General features: G+C 39.8%; 1 protein-coding gene across 1 annotated transcript; it reads left to right on the top strand.

Annotated features, from left to right (window-relative positions):
* The first annotated feature begins 1,242 nt into the window (after window positions 1-1,242).
* On the top strand, window positions 1,243-2,310 carry LOC133090661 (heterogeneous nuclear ribonucleoproteins A2/B1-like). Its single transcript, XM_061189036.1, has one exon. It carries the CDS (start codon window positions 1,243-1,245, stop codon window positions 2,308-2,310), a length of 1,068 nt encoding a protein of 355 aa, XP_061045019.1.
* The last annotated feature ends 13,967 nt before the right edge of the window (window positions 2,311-16,277 follow it).

The following is a 16,277-nucleotide window of genomic DNA, read 5'->3' as shown; positions in this document are numbered from 1 at the left end:
TATTGACATCACTAGGAAGTGGAAGTATATTTGTCTCTGCTCTGTTGTTCTCTGAAAAATTCTTTACCCACACTGTGCTTGATCTTTTTTTCTTTCTTTCTTTTTTTAAAAATTAAGTTTTCTTCTCATATATGTCCTCAGTTAGGCTTTCCCTAAGCTCTTCATCATCAGTAATTTTATTTAATTTCTTCCTCCCTTTATCCCTTATTTCACTTCCCCCATATTTCCCTCATTCTCTCTCTCAATGTGGACCTTACTATTTACAACAACACTTCTTATACCTAACACTAGATTAGACATTCATTAGTATATTACCCCTCTCCTCTCACCAAGATCCAAATAAACTGAGGCAATGACTTTGTTAAGTGAAATTCTGAACCCTGGGTTTTTGGACACAACTTTGCATATATTAGGTGCTCTATCATTAGGAGGATCAAGTAATTTTCCCTGAAAACTGGGATATCTTGAGTAATGAAAAGGATAGTATTAATAATTATGGTAGAAGAAAAGGAATGAACTGATTTCCCCTTTAAAAAACATATTTGAGGACAGATAAGAGACTTAAGAGGAAAGGTGTACTGATTAAATGTAAATTTTAAAGATATTATTTTGATTATAGAGTCTTATGGATTAGACAGAGAAAGGATTTGGAATCCTAATGACAATTGATTGCAGTCTACCATAAAAGAGATTATATCATTACATGATTGTAGTTAAGTGAATTTATTTGTAAAATTTAGAAAAATCCTTTTTGTAGTCTGAATAGTTTCTTTCAAAAAAGATATCTGAACTCATTGTAAGGGCAAAGCAATAGGTAAGTATTTTGGTGTAAAACTTTAAAGTCCACATTAGTGATCTCTTCATTGAATATCCAATTTAGTGAGGAAAACTGTATCAAAAAGAGATAACAATGCAGAGAAAATTAAAAGTTCGGAAAAAAATCAATGTAGAGGAAATGTAATAAGAAGTTTGATTACTGGATCAGGAAAGGTCACTCGGTTCAAAATGACGTTTTGCAGAAAAACTGAAAGTTGCTCAAGATTGGTTCAAGGGCGGCAGCGGCTCCAGAGCAGTAGCACATCACCAGGTCCCCGGTGGAGGTGCTCCTACAGGTGTTGCTGCTGGAGCAGCGGAGGTTCGGTTCTCACCGCGGGGCCGGGACCCTCCGGTTCATGTTAGTCTTCGGAGATCTCCCTCATCCCCCTCAGCTTCGGGAAAATGGCTCAAGCGAGTAAGCCTGCGATGAAGAAAACTTCAACATCTGTTCCTTTGGAGAGGAGTAAGAAAGAAAAGGAACAATTCTGTAAACTCTTTATTGGTGGCTTAAGCTCTGAAACCACGGAAGAAAGTCTGAGGAACTACTACAAGCAACGGGGAAACCTTACAGACTGTGTGTTAATAAGGGATCCTGCCAGCCAAAAACCAGGAAGATTTGGTTTTGTCACGTTTTCATCCATGGCTGAGGTGGATGTTGCCATGGCTGCCAGACCTCATTCCATTGATGGGAAAACGGTTGCGCCCAAACGTGCTGTCCCAAGAGAGGACTATGGAAAGCCAGGGGCTCTTGTCATCGTGACGAAGCTGTTTGTTTGTGGAATTGAAGAAGATACTGAGGAGCATCATCTTAGAGATTACTTTGAGAAATATGGAAAAATCGATGCCATTGAGATAATTACCGATAGGGAGTCTGGAAAGAAAAGAGGCTTTGGATTTGTTATTTTTAATGACCATGATCCCGTGGATAAGCTTGTGTTGCAGAAAGACCATAGCATCAATGATCATCATGCAGAAGTAAGAAAGGCCTTGTCTCGGCCTAAAATGCAGGGAGTCCAAAGTTCTAGAGGTGGAAGAGGAGGCAACGTCGGTTTTGGAGACTCTCCTGGTGGTGGTAGAAATGTTGGAGCAGGACCAGGACGAGGAAGGAAACTTGGAGGAAGATCTGATGGATATGGAAGAGGACATACATCTGGGGATGGCTATCATGGGTGTGGAGGAGGATCTGCAGGTGGCAATTTGGGGGTTAGCCCTGGTTATGGAGGAGGACGAGGAGGATACGGTGGTAGAGGATCTCGATATGGCGACCTGGATGGGGGCTCCGGAGGTGGTTTTGACAGCTATAGAGGAAGAAATTATGGAAGTCGTAATTACAGTGATTTGGGAAATTATAAGCAGAAACCTTCTAAGTATGATTTACTGAAGACTGGAAAACTGAGTGGTAGCAGGAACGTGGGAGGATCATACGGTGGAGGAAACTATGGTCCAGGAGGCGGTGGAAGACGTGGGCGTTATGCAGTGACCAGCCGATACTGAGCTTTTATTTGCCGTGAGCTTGACTGTATAAATAGGAGACGTTGAGAGCCCAGAGGTAACAGAAGAGCTTTAGGTTATCGAAATAAGTATTCAGGAAACTCTTATCTCAGTCATGCATAAATATGCAGTGATATGGCAGAAGACACCAGAGCAGGTACAGAGAGCCATTTTGTGAGTAGACTCGATTATGTAAGAACAATACCTTCCTGTGGAGGAAAGACTGTATGAAAAAATGCTTTTGAGACCGTTTCTTAGCTTTTGAATTGTTGTCTCTCCAGTGGTCTCTGTAAGAATGTGGAAGCATCCCCTCTTCGATAATGTTAAATTTCAAAGTTTTGGATGATATTTGAATCCTTTTTCAAGACTTTTCTCAAAAATTTGAAAAACAATTAGCTAGAATCATGGTGTAATGAGACATAACATCATTCTTCTAAAGAAAATTAGTTCATGTGCAGAGTTAAGAAACTGTTGCACCTTTAAGATTTAATAAAATAATTCTAAAGGTAAAACAGTAGTAGTTTGTCCTCTTTGATAATTTTGCACTTTTAGTTTTTACCTTTTAAATATTTTTCTTGTTTTATGATATCAGAGTTTGCAGGGTAGTGATATGACTTACACACATTATGAAATGATTACCAGAAAAAAGTTTTTCTTCTTGCGATGAATATTTGTAGGATTTACTGCCTTAACAACTTTGATATACACCCTACATCTGTGCTAATTTTGGTCATCCTGTACCTTACATCTTTTGTAATGTTGAGTAACTTGTCATAATAACCTATTGGTCATTTGTATATCTTTTTTGGATAAATGTCTATTCAGTTCCTTAGTCCATATTATAGTTTGATTATTTGCTCTTGTGGTATATGAGTTTTTGTTGAACATTACCTGTTTTGTATTTATTTATCTTATAAATAGAAGTTTGTACCTTTTGACAACCTCCGTCCTGTATTTCCTCCCACCAATTCTCTGCTTCTGGGAACCACGAGCATGATGCATGATTTTTTTTTCCATGAGTTTATTTTGTTTTTGGATTTCACAAATAAATACGATCATACAATATTTGTCTTTGATTTATTTCACTTATCAGAACTGCCATCCATGTTGTTTCAAATGGAGGATTTCTTTATGGCTGAATAGTATACCATTGCATGTGTGTATATATATATATGTGTCTGTATCTGTACATAAAATATGTGTGTGTATATATACACAGATATTTACATATGTATAAAATATGAAATCACTTTTTTAAAGGTTTATTTATTTATTTTAGGCTGCATTGGGTCTTAGTTGCGGCACGTGGGATCTTCATTGAGGCATGCAGGATCTTGTTTCAGCGTGCGGGCTTCTCTCTGTTTGTGGCGTGCGGGTTTTCTCTCTCTAGTTGTGGTGCGCAGGCTCCAGGGCACGTGGGCTCCGTAGTTGTGGCGCATGGGTTCCAGAGTGCGTGGGCTCTGTAGCTTGCAGCACGCAGGCTCTCTAGTTGAGCCATGCGAGCTCAGTAGTTGTGGCGCATGGGCTTAGTTGCCCTGCGGTGGCGTGTGGGATCTTAGTTCCCTGACCAGGGATCAAACCTGTGTCCCCTGCATTGTAAGGCGGATTCTTTACCACTGGACCACCAGGGAAGTCCCATGAGATCACTTTTTCTTGATATACTCAGCTTTTGATAGATATTTAGGTCATTTTCTCATGTCTTGACTGTTGGAAGTGATGCTGCAATGATCATGCGAGCGTAGACGATTATTTGGGACAGTGGCTTTATTTTATTCAGATATATACCCAGAAGTGGAATTGCTGGTTCCTACTGTGGTTCTATTTTTAATTTTTTGACACACCTTCATACTGTTTTTCAAAATGGCTGCACCAATTGACATTCTCACCAAGCGTGCACAAAGTTCCCCTTTGGTGTGTCTGACACAACCACCAGGAGCTCCTTGCAGGGACATCAATCATGGACACAGGATGACAGAGCTCTCAGGGTCAGGATGGGCTTGTCTCCTCCACACCTCCCTCACCTCCCTCTCCACTCCCTCCCTATCCATGAAGTCTTGTGGTCACACTCATGATGAAATCAGAGAGGCAAGGGGAAAAAACATGTTTTTCTCATTGTTGTTCTCCAAGATGGAGGGGGACAGGTGCAGAGCCCCAGGACGGGAGCATTCCCAGAGGTCCTTGTTGGGACTGATATGAAGCAGTAAAAAGAAGGGGAAGCCAGGCTGCTCCCGTCACAGTGACACTGAGGGTGAGGTCTCTGCACTGTGACTCCCTTATAAATACCTACTTTATGATTCTGACTGTGCCCTTGCCTGGCACACCAGCCTGGCACATGCCCTGCAGTGTTTCCACAGGCTGAGAGACAGAATGGTAGTGGGCATAGGCTGTGGTGTACACGAGGGGAAATTTTCCTTTCTTAAAGCAGAGCCTGTAGACTCACCCCTGATCCATCTTCTCCTCAGCTCAGCTTAGACACAGGGTTTTGTCTCTCTGTTGTGCCATGTCATTCTCTCTGATTTGGCTTTTCCTATTCCTGCAGCCTTTACACAGTGCATGCACAATGGATGTTGAGGACTGTTTGCTATACTAGAAGCCAAGTGTCTATAGAGATGGGGATCTGGTAGTGGGTGGGTTTTTCCCCTTTATTTCATAAATCAGGAAGCAGACGAATTCCAGCTGTCCTTCCTGAGAAGGCCAAAACAACTGTCACCCGATTTGTAAGTTCTTGTTCGCATATGTGTGCGTGTGTTTCATCCCCCTGAAAATGATCTAAGGTGCACACAGAAATGGCAGAAATGTAGACCAGTGGGATTCTGAATATTCTATCCTTTCTTTGTCTCTGTACTACCTTAAAATTTTTTTCTCCTCACTTTTCTTTTTTTTTTAAACTATGCTAATTATTTTCCTTTAGTTTTTTAAAAAATTAATTAATTAATTAATTAATTTATTTATTTATTTATGGCTGTGTTGGGTCTTCGTTTCTGTGCGAGGGCTTTCTCTAGTTGCGGCAAATGGGGGCCACTCTTCATCGCGGTGCGCGGGCCTCTTCACTATCGCAGCCTCTCTTGATGCGGAGCACAGGCTCCAGATGCGCAGGCTCAGTAATTGTGGCTCACGGGTCTAGTTGCTCCGCGGCATGTGGTATCTTCCCAGACCAGGGCTCGAACCCGTGTCCCCTGCATTGGCAGGCAGATTCTCAACCACTGCACCACCAGGGACGCTCCTCTCCTCACTTTTCTTAAGACAGAGGACAGAATTATGCATCTTTCCTGTCCACTCCATCAGCAGGATACCCAAGATCAGTTCTTGGAAGACTTAGAATTAGTGAGACTGCTGAACCCCTGCCCCTCCTACTGCCAGGGCCCTTAGACTGAAGCACACAATCCCTTTGAGTCACTGATCCCCTTGGCCTGAGGGCACTTGTAGGAGAAAGTGGCTCAGCCTGAAGCTCACTGCTGACAAAGAGATTGCTGAAATGTGTCCCCCTGGAGAGACCCTACATGGCTTGGATTCACCACCCTAAAAAGTAAGTTCCTCTAAATATCATTCATTTAATCCCATCAAGAATGAGGTATTTAGCCCAATATCCTAGAAGCCAAAAGAAGAAAAGTAGATAATAGTTTAGAAGAGGCTAAAGCCCTTCATATTTATCCATATCATTAACTTCTCCAGGAAAAATGATGAACACTGTATTAAAATCTGGACTTTATCTAATTGTGTGGCATGCATATCTCTGGTTGAGTTACAGTATTGATGCTTAACAAATGGGTTTGCAGCAGGCATCCTGTGTTCTGTTCGTGCTTTGTTGGTTTAGAGAGTAAGCAGTGCTTCTGCAACATTTCTCAACATGCCCATGTCTTCAGAAGAGTGAGGAGACGTTTAGAACCTATGTGCTTGTTTCCTTACTGGTTCCTTTTGGAATGCCTTAACACTAATCATTTGAGCAGGTGCTGCTGCAGCGGAGGGCTGCTGACCTTTTCTCTCATCTGTGCAAGAATCTCTGCCTGCCCAATCTTTGTCCCTTCCAGCTGTCTCATTTCATATTTCCTTTCCTCTCGGTTTGCTTCTGTATCTTTTACCAAAACATAACGTGGAATGTTTTATGAAAATTATTTCAGGTATGTACATTCTCTGGTTTGGTGGAAGCTACTGATTATTTGCTCTCTACCAAGGCTAGGGTGGCAGGAAGTGACCATCAGCCGGTGAAGGCACCTCTCTGATCTCAGGCACTGTGTAAGGAAAGAGAGAACCTGTTTTGTCCATGAGGTCACTGTGGTGGGAGTGGTGAGAGTCTTTAGTAATGTCACAAGGCTGGAGGCCAAACTTTGCAGCCTACCTTCTGTACTGCAGCCAGAGAAATACATGGACATCTCCATTCTGGGCTGAGGAGCTGCAGGCATCATGTAATTGTCAAGCTCTAATGTTTTCTTAAGCTGTGTGGGTTACTCTGTGGGCATATACTGTCAACTTCATTCTGTGAACTGCTTCTCATACATAACAATTTATCATGAACATAGTTTAATATAAGTAAATGTACATTTGCATTATTAATGTCTACAAATGTCATTATTATAAACATGGAATATTTATGTAGCTGTTCTCATTAATTTTATGTAACAATAAATAAGTTATGATTAATTCATCTGCAGTATTTTTTTCTTCTAATATCCTTGTCTTGTTTCGTTATTATGGTAATGCAAGTAGTGCAGAATGACTCAAAGTGTTACATCTTCTTCCTTTTCTGGAAGAGTTTTTAAAGAATTGGTCTGATCTCTAGATGAAATGTTTGGGAGAAGTCATAGATTTTCCTTTCTTCCAAACTTTGGGTGCTGTGACACATTGTCCTATGTCATACGATTTTTTTTCTTTTTGTCTTTTATAATGCCTTGCTGGATTTTATTAGGTAAAATTTTGTGTAGAATAATTACATTTAGCTTTGTCCATGGGATGGGACAGAAATCGATTTCTCAATATCCAACTCCATGTACTGGTTCCTCAGCCTTAAGAGAGTTGGTTGGAGGATGTTTTATTTTCTGGCACAAATGTTATGACTTGCACTTTATATGTACCCTGAAGTTTCCTAAAGTTTACAGAGAGATGGCTTAAGCAACCTATGTCGGGGGCTTTGTGTGCTATGTTTAAAATTAAGTTACAAATCTAACTTTGTTGATGTTTATGATCTCTTCAGGTTTTCTGCCCATTTGTTTGTGATGATGAGCTTATCATCTCAGAGGTTAAAATTAAAGGAAGAGATAATTAAACACATCGAATTTAAAGCTGACTCAAGTGTTATACCTCAACAGCAAATACAAAAAAAAATCCTTTCATAAGGATAAAAGTAAGATATAAGGTGAATCTTAAAAGTAAAAAAAATAGTGAACTCACTTTTCCCAGTTTATGACAGCTCAAATACTTGAAATTAAGAAGAGATCTCTAAAAAACAGCATCAGTGTGGAGGAGCTATTTGATGTATATCAAGTGTGTCCTCTATATGAACTGTATACAGTTTTCTTTCAAAAGTTAATGGAGAGGGAAAAACTGACCATTCGTTTTGAAAACAGAAAAATACTCAAATTCTAAAGTAAAAAAAAAAAAAACATAAAATTATTAGAGCAGAATGTAATGACATTTTTAAAAATTAGAAATATTAAGCCACTACTTGGGAACTGTTTTTAAAATATCTCACGATATTTGGATAAACAGTTCACCCAAAATAAAATTGTACGTTATCTAGAAAATGCCAACATTGGAAACATGTAAGAAACACAGGAAAGGGCTTCCCTGGTGGCGCAGTGCTTAGGAATCCGCCTGCCCATGCAGGGGACACAGCTTCGAGCCCTGGTCGGGTTAGATCCCACATGCCGCGGAGCAACTAAGCCCCAGCGCCACAACTACTGAGCCTGCGCTCCAGAGCCCACGAGCCACAACTCCTGAAGCCCACATGCCTAGAGCCCGTGCTCTGCAACAAAAGAAGCCACCGCAATGAGAAGCCCGCGCACTGCAAAGAGGAGTAGCCCCCGATCACCGCAACTAGAGAAAGCCCGCGCACAGCAACGAAGACCCAACGCAGCCAAAAATAAATAATTTTTAAAAATTAAATTAAAAAAAAAAAAGAAACACAGGAAAACAGCCAAAGCACTGTTTACACGAAAATATTGAGTTTATTATAATTTATTAACAAATAAGTGTTGATTTTAAATGTGCTTATATTAACCTTGAAATTCACACAGTTAGAAAAACACCAAAACGATTCCAAGGAAAGAAGAAGACAAAGATTAACAAAGAAAAAAAGCAAACATTAATTCTTTAGGAAGTACAAAAATGTAAGAGCTATTTTAAATATCAGATGAATATTTATTGAATGGAATTAAGGAAATATAAAATAGTCACATATGAAATGATAAATTATAGAAGAAAAAGTATGAAAAGATTTTGCTGAAATCCATGAATATAAACTATAATAATGGATGAAGAGTATATTTTTAAGGAAAATATAATTTAACAAAATTGGCTTCATAAGAGCTGACTAATTAGAATAGAAAATAAGAGTGAAAATCCCTTGAAATGCCTCAGGTGAATATGGCATCAGAAAGTAATTCTCCAAAATTTTTAGGAACGGTTAAGTCAGGTGCTATTTAAAGTAATCCAAGTATGGTGAAGGGGGAATGCTTGCATCTTGGCTTTCAGTCCTAAGAAAAAGAAGATGACATTTGAGACTCAAATAAATCTTTGAAAAATTGTTTATGAGATGGTTGTGCACTCCTTATTCACATACCTAGAGGAGAATTATCTTGCTATCTTTCTTAAAAAAAAGTTTTTGTCCATGCAGCTCAGCATGTTCCCTAACCAGGGATTGGACCAGCACCCCCTGCATTGGAAGCACAGAGTCTTAACCACTGGACCACCAGGGAGGTCCCTTATCTTGCTATCTTGGTGCACCTCACCTTTAAAGAGCTCATGAAAATCTGTCCCGTTGACAGCTCTATCATCCAGCTAAATATGACCTCACCCCACTCACAGTGCCCTATAACCCTCTCTAGGTGGATTAGCCACAATTTGCCTCCTTAGAATAAGAGAGCCTTGCCAGTGTCTTCCAGAGCCCTCAGAACAGTATTCACACCATCTTCATATGACAAGACAGGAGAATCCCTGAATGGGAAACCTGAGTTTAAAACCTTTCTTTTCCCATAACTTGGCTTAGGATTCACCCCTGAATTACTAAACCATTCTGCCTAATACTCTCCCCTCTGTTTAGGCGGTTCTTCAAGAACTACCAATATGTTCTGGCCTTTCTCTCTCTGGCCACTGAGGAGATTAACAAGAACCCCCACCTACTCCTCAACCTGTCCTTTGGTTATGATCTCTACAGTGCCTTTGAAAGTGACCATAGGACTTTGGGAAGTGACCTGTTTTGGCTTTCTGGGGGGAATCAGATGCCCCAGCCAATTTATGGCTGACTAATATTCCATTGTATATATGTGCCACATCTTCTTTAACCATTCATCTGTCGATGGACACTTAGGTTGCTTCCATGTCCTGGCTATTGTAAATAGAGCTGCAATGAACATTGCGGTACATGACTCTTTTTGAATTATGGTTTTCTCAGGGTATATGCCCAGTAGTGGGATTGCTGGGTCGTATGGTAGTTCTATTTTTAGTTTTTAAAGGAACCTCCATACTGTTCTCCATAGTGGCTGTATCAATTTACATTCCCACCAACAGTGCAGGAGGGTTCCCTTTTCTCCACACCCTCTCCAGCATTTGTTTGGAGCTTTCTTTTTAAAATTAAAATGTGAAATTTGAACAAAATGGAGGACAAAGACCACCATCCATGGCGAATGTCTCAGCTCATTTGGATATTCTATCCCTTTTGTCTCCCTGGAGAAATGTGTCTCAAATTTAGAGTGCATCACAATCATCTAGAGGGTTTTAAAATCTCAGATTTCTAGACGTCAATCCAAGTAGATCTAGGGTGGGAATGGAGAATTTTCATTTCTAAGAGGCTCCCAGGTGATGTTGATGCTGCTGGTACAGGCATCACACATTGAGAAAGGGATTCTGGGACATTACAAAGCTGACGTGAGACAAAGACAGAAAGCAGAAGGTCATTGTCCAGCACCAAATCCAGACCAATTTACAGAATAAATTATTCAAACACTAAAACTTTACTTTCTGATATATTTAAAATCCATCCACTAACTATACTTATGTAAGATGTCATCTTTTGAGTGACCTCCTCTAGTAAATTAGCAATGACAGGTTAAGATTCCTAATCCTTTCTCCACTAATTCAGTTATGAGATTCTAGTCACAATGATCCATTTAAAACATAAATCTGATCTGTTCACCATAATGTTTCATATATATCTGAAAATTTTTGTAAGCATTGGCTCATAGGCTTATTAGATGGAGAAGTCCCAGAAACTACCATCTCCAAACTGGAGAACCAGAAAAGCCAGTAGTATATTTGATTCCAAGTCTGAATGCCTGAGAACCAGGGGTTCTGACGTCCAAAGGCAGGAAAAGATGGATGTCCCAGCTCAGGAAGAGAGAATGCATTCATCCTTCCTTCACTTTTTGTTCATTTGGGCCCTGAACAAATTGCATAACACCCAACCACATTGGTGAGAGTGAATCTCTTTACTCAGTCTGTGGAATCAAATGCTAATCTTTTCTAGAAACACCCTTAATTACACAACCAGAAACAATGCTTAACCAGCAATCTGGATATCCTACAGCTCAATCAAGTTGACACAAAAAATTAGCTGTCATCCATGGCTTTATCCAGCTAACACTAATAGAAAGAGAACAATGTGACCTATGTAATTTTAAAATTTGGAGAACACACATTAAGGAAAGTAAACCCACACAGGGGACCCTTGTTTCTATAACATCTATATTTAACCAAAGAAATAGAGTTATTGTCATTTCAAAATGTAGTCCAGAACAGAACAAGATATGTTATTGTTACTGAACATAAGTTCATGTGCCTGAAGCACAGTCAGGTCAAACAAACTGAAACGCCAGAGTTTGGAACAGAGAAAGTCTTACTGCAGGACCAAGCAAGGAAGAATGTGTAGCTCATGTTCAAAAACCCTGAATTCCCACATGGTTTTCAGGGAGAAGTTTTTATAGGTAAAATTTGAATTTTATTTTATTTATTTTTTTATACAGCAGGTTCTTATTAGTTATCCATTTTATACATATTAGTGTATATATGTCAATTCCAATCTAGGGCTGCAGGGTTTGTGACTTTTTCTGGTTGGTTGGTGGTTAACAGTGCACTGTTTTGGGAATCTTGTGCTCAGGCTGAAGTTACCATCCTCCACCTGGGTGGGGTCTTTCGTTCCTGCAGAAGAACTCAACAATATTGTTATACATATTCCTTCAGGAGGCACCCTGCTCCAAGGCTGCACTATTGTTTCTTGAATGCTCTTCCTTTCATTCCCTCCCTTCCCTCATAAGCTACTTTTTGAATGTGCCCTTTGGAACTCAGGGAAGTTCAAGGAGACTGAATGAAACCTATTTCCTACAAACAAGAAACAGAGGACACAGAAAGGATTTGTACCAGGGAGGGCCTCATAAGGCCCAGCTTCATTTCATTATATCCTTTTCTTCTTTCTGAGCCTTGAAATATGATGCCTTATGATTTATAGCACATGTCAATACAAAAGTTAAATTTGATTCATTATACTTGATCTGTATCAAGATTTCACAAGATTTATAGTTGTAAGGGAGTATTCACACAGAGTATTTATCCTTTCTTACACAGTGCCTATTCTAGTTTGCCGCATTTTTCTAGTGTTTTTTCAGTATATTGTTTCATTTGACAGTATTTGTATTGAATATTTACATAATTTAGCTTGATGTACTTTACCAAGGTATGTAATGCGAATCTCTTCTCCCACACAAGTTTTCCATTCCCTCTGTCCTTCTGAGGAATTTTGATGAATACTGAATCCTAAAATATCTTAATCTGATCCAAGTTATAATTTCTCCTCTCTGTTTGAGTGTTATTGTATCAAAAGGAAAGAATTTTCTCCTCATTGTGAAACTGCTCCTTTTTAAAAAAATTAAAGTTTTGTATTGTGTTTGTCTTAGAACTGAAACTAAGAATTTAGGTAATTAAGAAGATAGTGATTCTAAACAGTTTAGCTGGATTACTAAACAGCAAGACAGAGCAAATAGCCTAACAGAAGCTGAGAGTGAAGAATAATAAACAACTCAACACAGAGTTAAAATGGAAGAGAGATATCATTAAAAGGGAAGCAGAGTAAATGTGGGGAGGAATTGATATTGAAATGGAGCAGGACCTTATGGTCCTTCCCCCCACCACCATGTCCTCAGCCTGACTTTTGTCTGTGGAAAAAGTTTAGCCAAAGAATAAGTTTAATCAGAGAAGTGAGAAAATGCTGCAGAAACAAAGGAAAGCAGTCCAACAAGACTAAATAAAAAGTTCAGTCATTAAGCATAGTTAAGGACCTTTAATTCCTTCTCAAGGGCTATAGATAATATTCTGAGCCATATTCTGTGAGCTAGATACTGAAACCCCTACCAGGTGGAAGAAGTTAACTACATGATGACCAGACTGTAGCCATGACATAAGCTGCCACAATTCTGAGAACTGGCCTCAAGGAAATGGGAACAAACCAACTCTGGAAATAAAGACGAACTGTACTTAAAACAATTAAGATGACCACTGCATGACCAATTTCGAGATAACTGTCAGAGCTGACTGCTTTTCTGCATGTAGCCCCCTCTCTCTGTCTATAAAATCTCTTGTTCCCTGATTGTCGGGGGCAGGGGGTCAGCCTTTGGACAGGAGTCTGCCCTCCCCACCCCCCTCCCCGGTTGCTGACATCCAAAATAAAGCAAACTTTCCTTTCCACCAACCTTGCCTCTTTAATGGCTTTTGAGTGGCAAGCAGCTGGACCCCACTTTCGGTTACAATATCACAAGTGAAAATACACAAGCATTTTTCAAATTGATGAAAGTCATCCACCCACAGTTGGAGTAACTCAACATTCCGTAAGAAAAGCATATACAGAGGAAACAGAGCTATTCTATGATCTAAAAGCCAAAGGTAACCTAATAGATTTGTAGAGAATACAGAAGACAAATGAGCAAGAAAAAGGTTAATTGGTGACATTGATATTGAAACCGAATAAGATAGATACCAACAGAGCACCAATTTTTTGTGATTTTTTTTTTTATTGGAGTAGAGTTGCTGTGTCAGTTTCTGCTGTACAACAATGTGAATCAGCCCATAGGTATATATATATCCCCTCTTTTTTGGATTTCCTTCCCATTTATGTCACCACAGAGCACTGAGTAGAGTTCCCTGTGCTATACAGTAGGTTCTCATTAGTTATCTATTTTATACATAGTAGTGTATATATGTCAATCCCAATCTCCCAATTCATCCCACCCCTACCCTTTCCCCCTTGGTATCTATACCATTTTTAAAGCACAGAAAGTATCATATCAAACCAGAATTCTATGTCGAGCATCATATTGTCCCAAGTAAAGATGTCTTTAAGTCTTAAAGTGAAACATTTCATTGTTAGCAGTCTTGAATTAAACAAAATACTAGAGTGAGTTATTAAGTCCAAAGGAAAAAAATCCCAGATTGAAAACCAGGAATGAGGGAAGGAATGAAGAGGAAAGGAAGGGATAATTTCAAAATAAATATAAATAAATTTTGTTTTATAAGGAACTAGATACATCTCATGGAGATTAAAATATATGTAGAATTAAAATGCATGACAGCAGTGTTAGAAAAGTCAGGAAGGTGTAATGGAATTGAAAGGGTTCTAAGGTTTTAGTCATTGGGAAAGGTGGTAAAAGTAATTACCTGTATTAGAATAATAAGTGAAGGATTCATAATTTAGTCACCAATGTAACTACACCCAGATCTGTACATGATTTGGATTAACAAGTTGACAGAAGGAACAATGGAATAATAAAAGTGAAGTAAAAAGAGTAAAGAGAATATTTAGGTCAAAGAATGAGGAAAAAGTAAGAGGGTTGTAATCATCTCAAATTCCCAGTAATTAGATAAAATGTAAATGCACAAAACACTAATTTTGTTGTAATGGCTGTATGATATAGACAGTATAGATTTGTCAATAAGTATTTTTGACTTTTTTATTGATAAACATTTTAATGGTCTCTACTTTTTCGTATTAAAACATGTTACCTGGAAATTTTTATATATAGAAACTTCCATTCCTATTTTTGTAGAATGTATTCCAGAGTGAGAAAAAAAGGAAATACTAAAATATTGACTGAAATGTTGACATAAACTCTAAGTAACACCCACATACACATATGTATTACATTTTTTTCATCTAGGACAGTATGCAAATGTGAGTAGCCCCATATTTTTATCTTTGTGTGAAAGGATTTAAGAATCTCTCCAATCCCATTAATCTGAGACAGGGTGCCTCCTCTGGATTATCCAGTGACTGGATTATCCACTCTCTTAGTCTATAAAAGAAGAATCAGAGGCAGAAGTCACTCCTTTTTCCAGCAAGCTACAGGCTGTCTGCATCTCAGGAGTGGGTCCCAGGACAGCTCTTGAACTGGGGGAACCTGCAACAGCCTTTTTCACAAATCAGACTCTGGTGAGTGTGGCATCTTTATTGATGGCAAGAGTGTCCATTTGTATCCTTATTTCTTCAGTAAAATATCTTTAAGTTAGCAGACTTTACTCTTAAAACAAGAAGTTATCTTACTGAAGTTATTTCTTTGGTGTTGGTATTAAGAAATATTCAAGGTTTTGTATATCTTTGTACATGAAGTTTCTTGGGATAATAATCCAGTTTTTTTTTTTTAAATTAATTAATTTATTTATTTATTTTTGGCTGCGTTGGGTCTTCCTTGCTGCGTGCGTGCTTTCTCCAGTTGCGGTGAGCGGGGGCTACTCTTCGTTGCGGTGCGTGGGCTTCTCATTGCGGTGGCTTTTCTTGTTGTGGAGCACGGGCTCTAGGCGTGCGGGCTTCAGTAGTTGGGGCACGAGGACTCAGTAGTTGTGGCTTTTGGGCTCTAGAGCGCAGGCTCAGTAGTTGTGGCACACGGGCTTCATTGCTCCGCGGCGTGTGGGAACTTCCCGGACCAGGGCTTGAACCCTTGTCCCCTGCATTGGCAGGCGGATTCTTAACCACTGCGCCACCAGGGAAGCCCTGGATTTTTGTGTTTAAACCAACATCACTGGGAAGGGAAGTAGTGTTTTTAGCCCTGTGCTGTTGAAATTGCTCTCCTCTCTGGAAAATTCTTTACCCAGAACATGCTTGGTTTTTTTTTTTTTTTTTCTTTATTTTTTGTCCATGCTATGCCATGTGGCTTGTGGGATCTTAGTTCCCGGACCAGGGATTGAACCTGGGCCAGGGCAGTGAAAGCGCTGAGTCCTAACCACTGGACAGCCAGGGAACTCCCCTTTTTCTTTTCTTTTTTAAAATTGAGTTCTCTGGGGCTTCCCTGGTGGCGCAGTGGTTGAGAGTCTGCCTGCTGATGCAGGGGACACGGGTTCGGGCCCTGGTCTGGGGGGATCCCACATGCCGCGGAGCGGCTGGGCCCGTGAGCCACAGCTGCTGAGCCTGCGCGTCTGGAGCCTGTGCTCCGCAACGGGAGAGGCCGCGGCACTGACAGGCCCGCGCACCGCGATGAGGAGTGGCCCCCGCTTGCCGCAACTGGAGAGGGCCCTCGCGCAGAGGCGAAGACCCAACACAGCCAAAAATTAATTAATTAATTAATTAAAAAAAAAAAAATTTGAGTTCTCTGCTCCAATGTCATCAGTCAGGCTTCCCCTAATCTCATCATCATCAGAAATTGTAGTTAATTCTCCCTCCCTCTCTCCTTCTTACTGCTCTTCCTCCAAGCCTCCTTCTATTTCTGTGTTAGCCTTACTGTTAATCAGAGCACTTATTCATACCTAACAGCACTTATTCATACCAACACTAGAGTAGACAC

The sequence above is a fragment of the Eubalaena glacialis genome, chromosome 4, assembly GCF_028564815.1.
Source record: "Eubalaena glacialis isolate mEubGla1 chromosome 4, mEubGla1.1.hap2.+ XY, whole genome shotgun sequence".
In the NCBI taxonomy this organism is placed as follows: domain Eukaryota; kingdom Metazoa; phylum Chordata; class Mammalia; order Artiodactyla; family Balaenidae; genus Eubalaena; species Eubalaena glacialis.
This window is presented reverse-complemented; position numbering and strand designations above follow the sequence as displayed.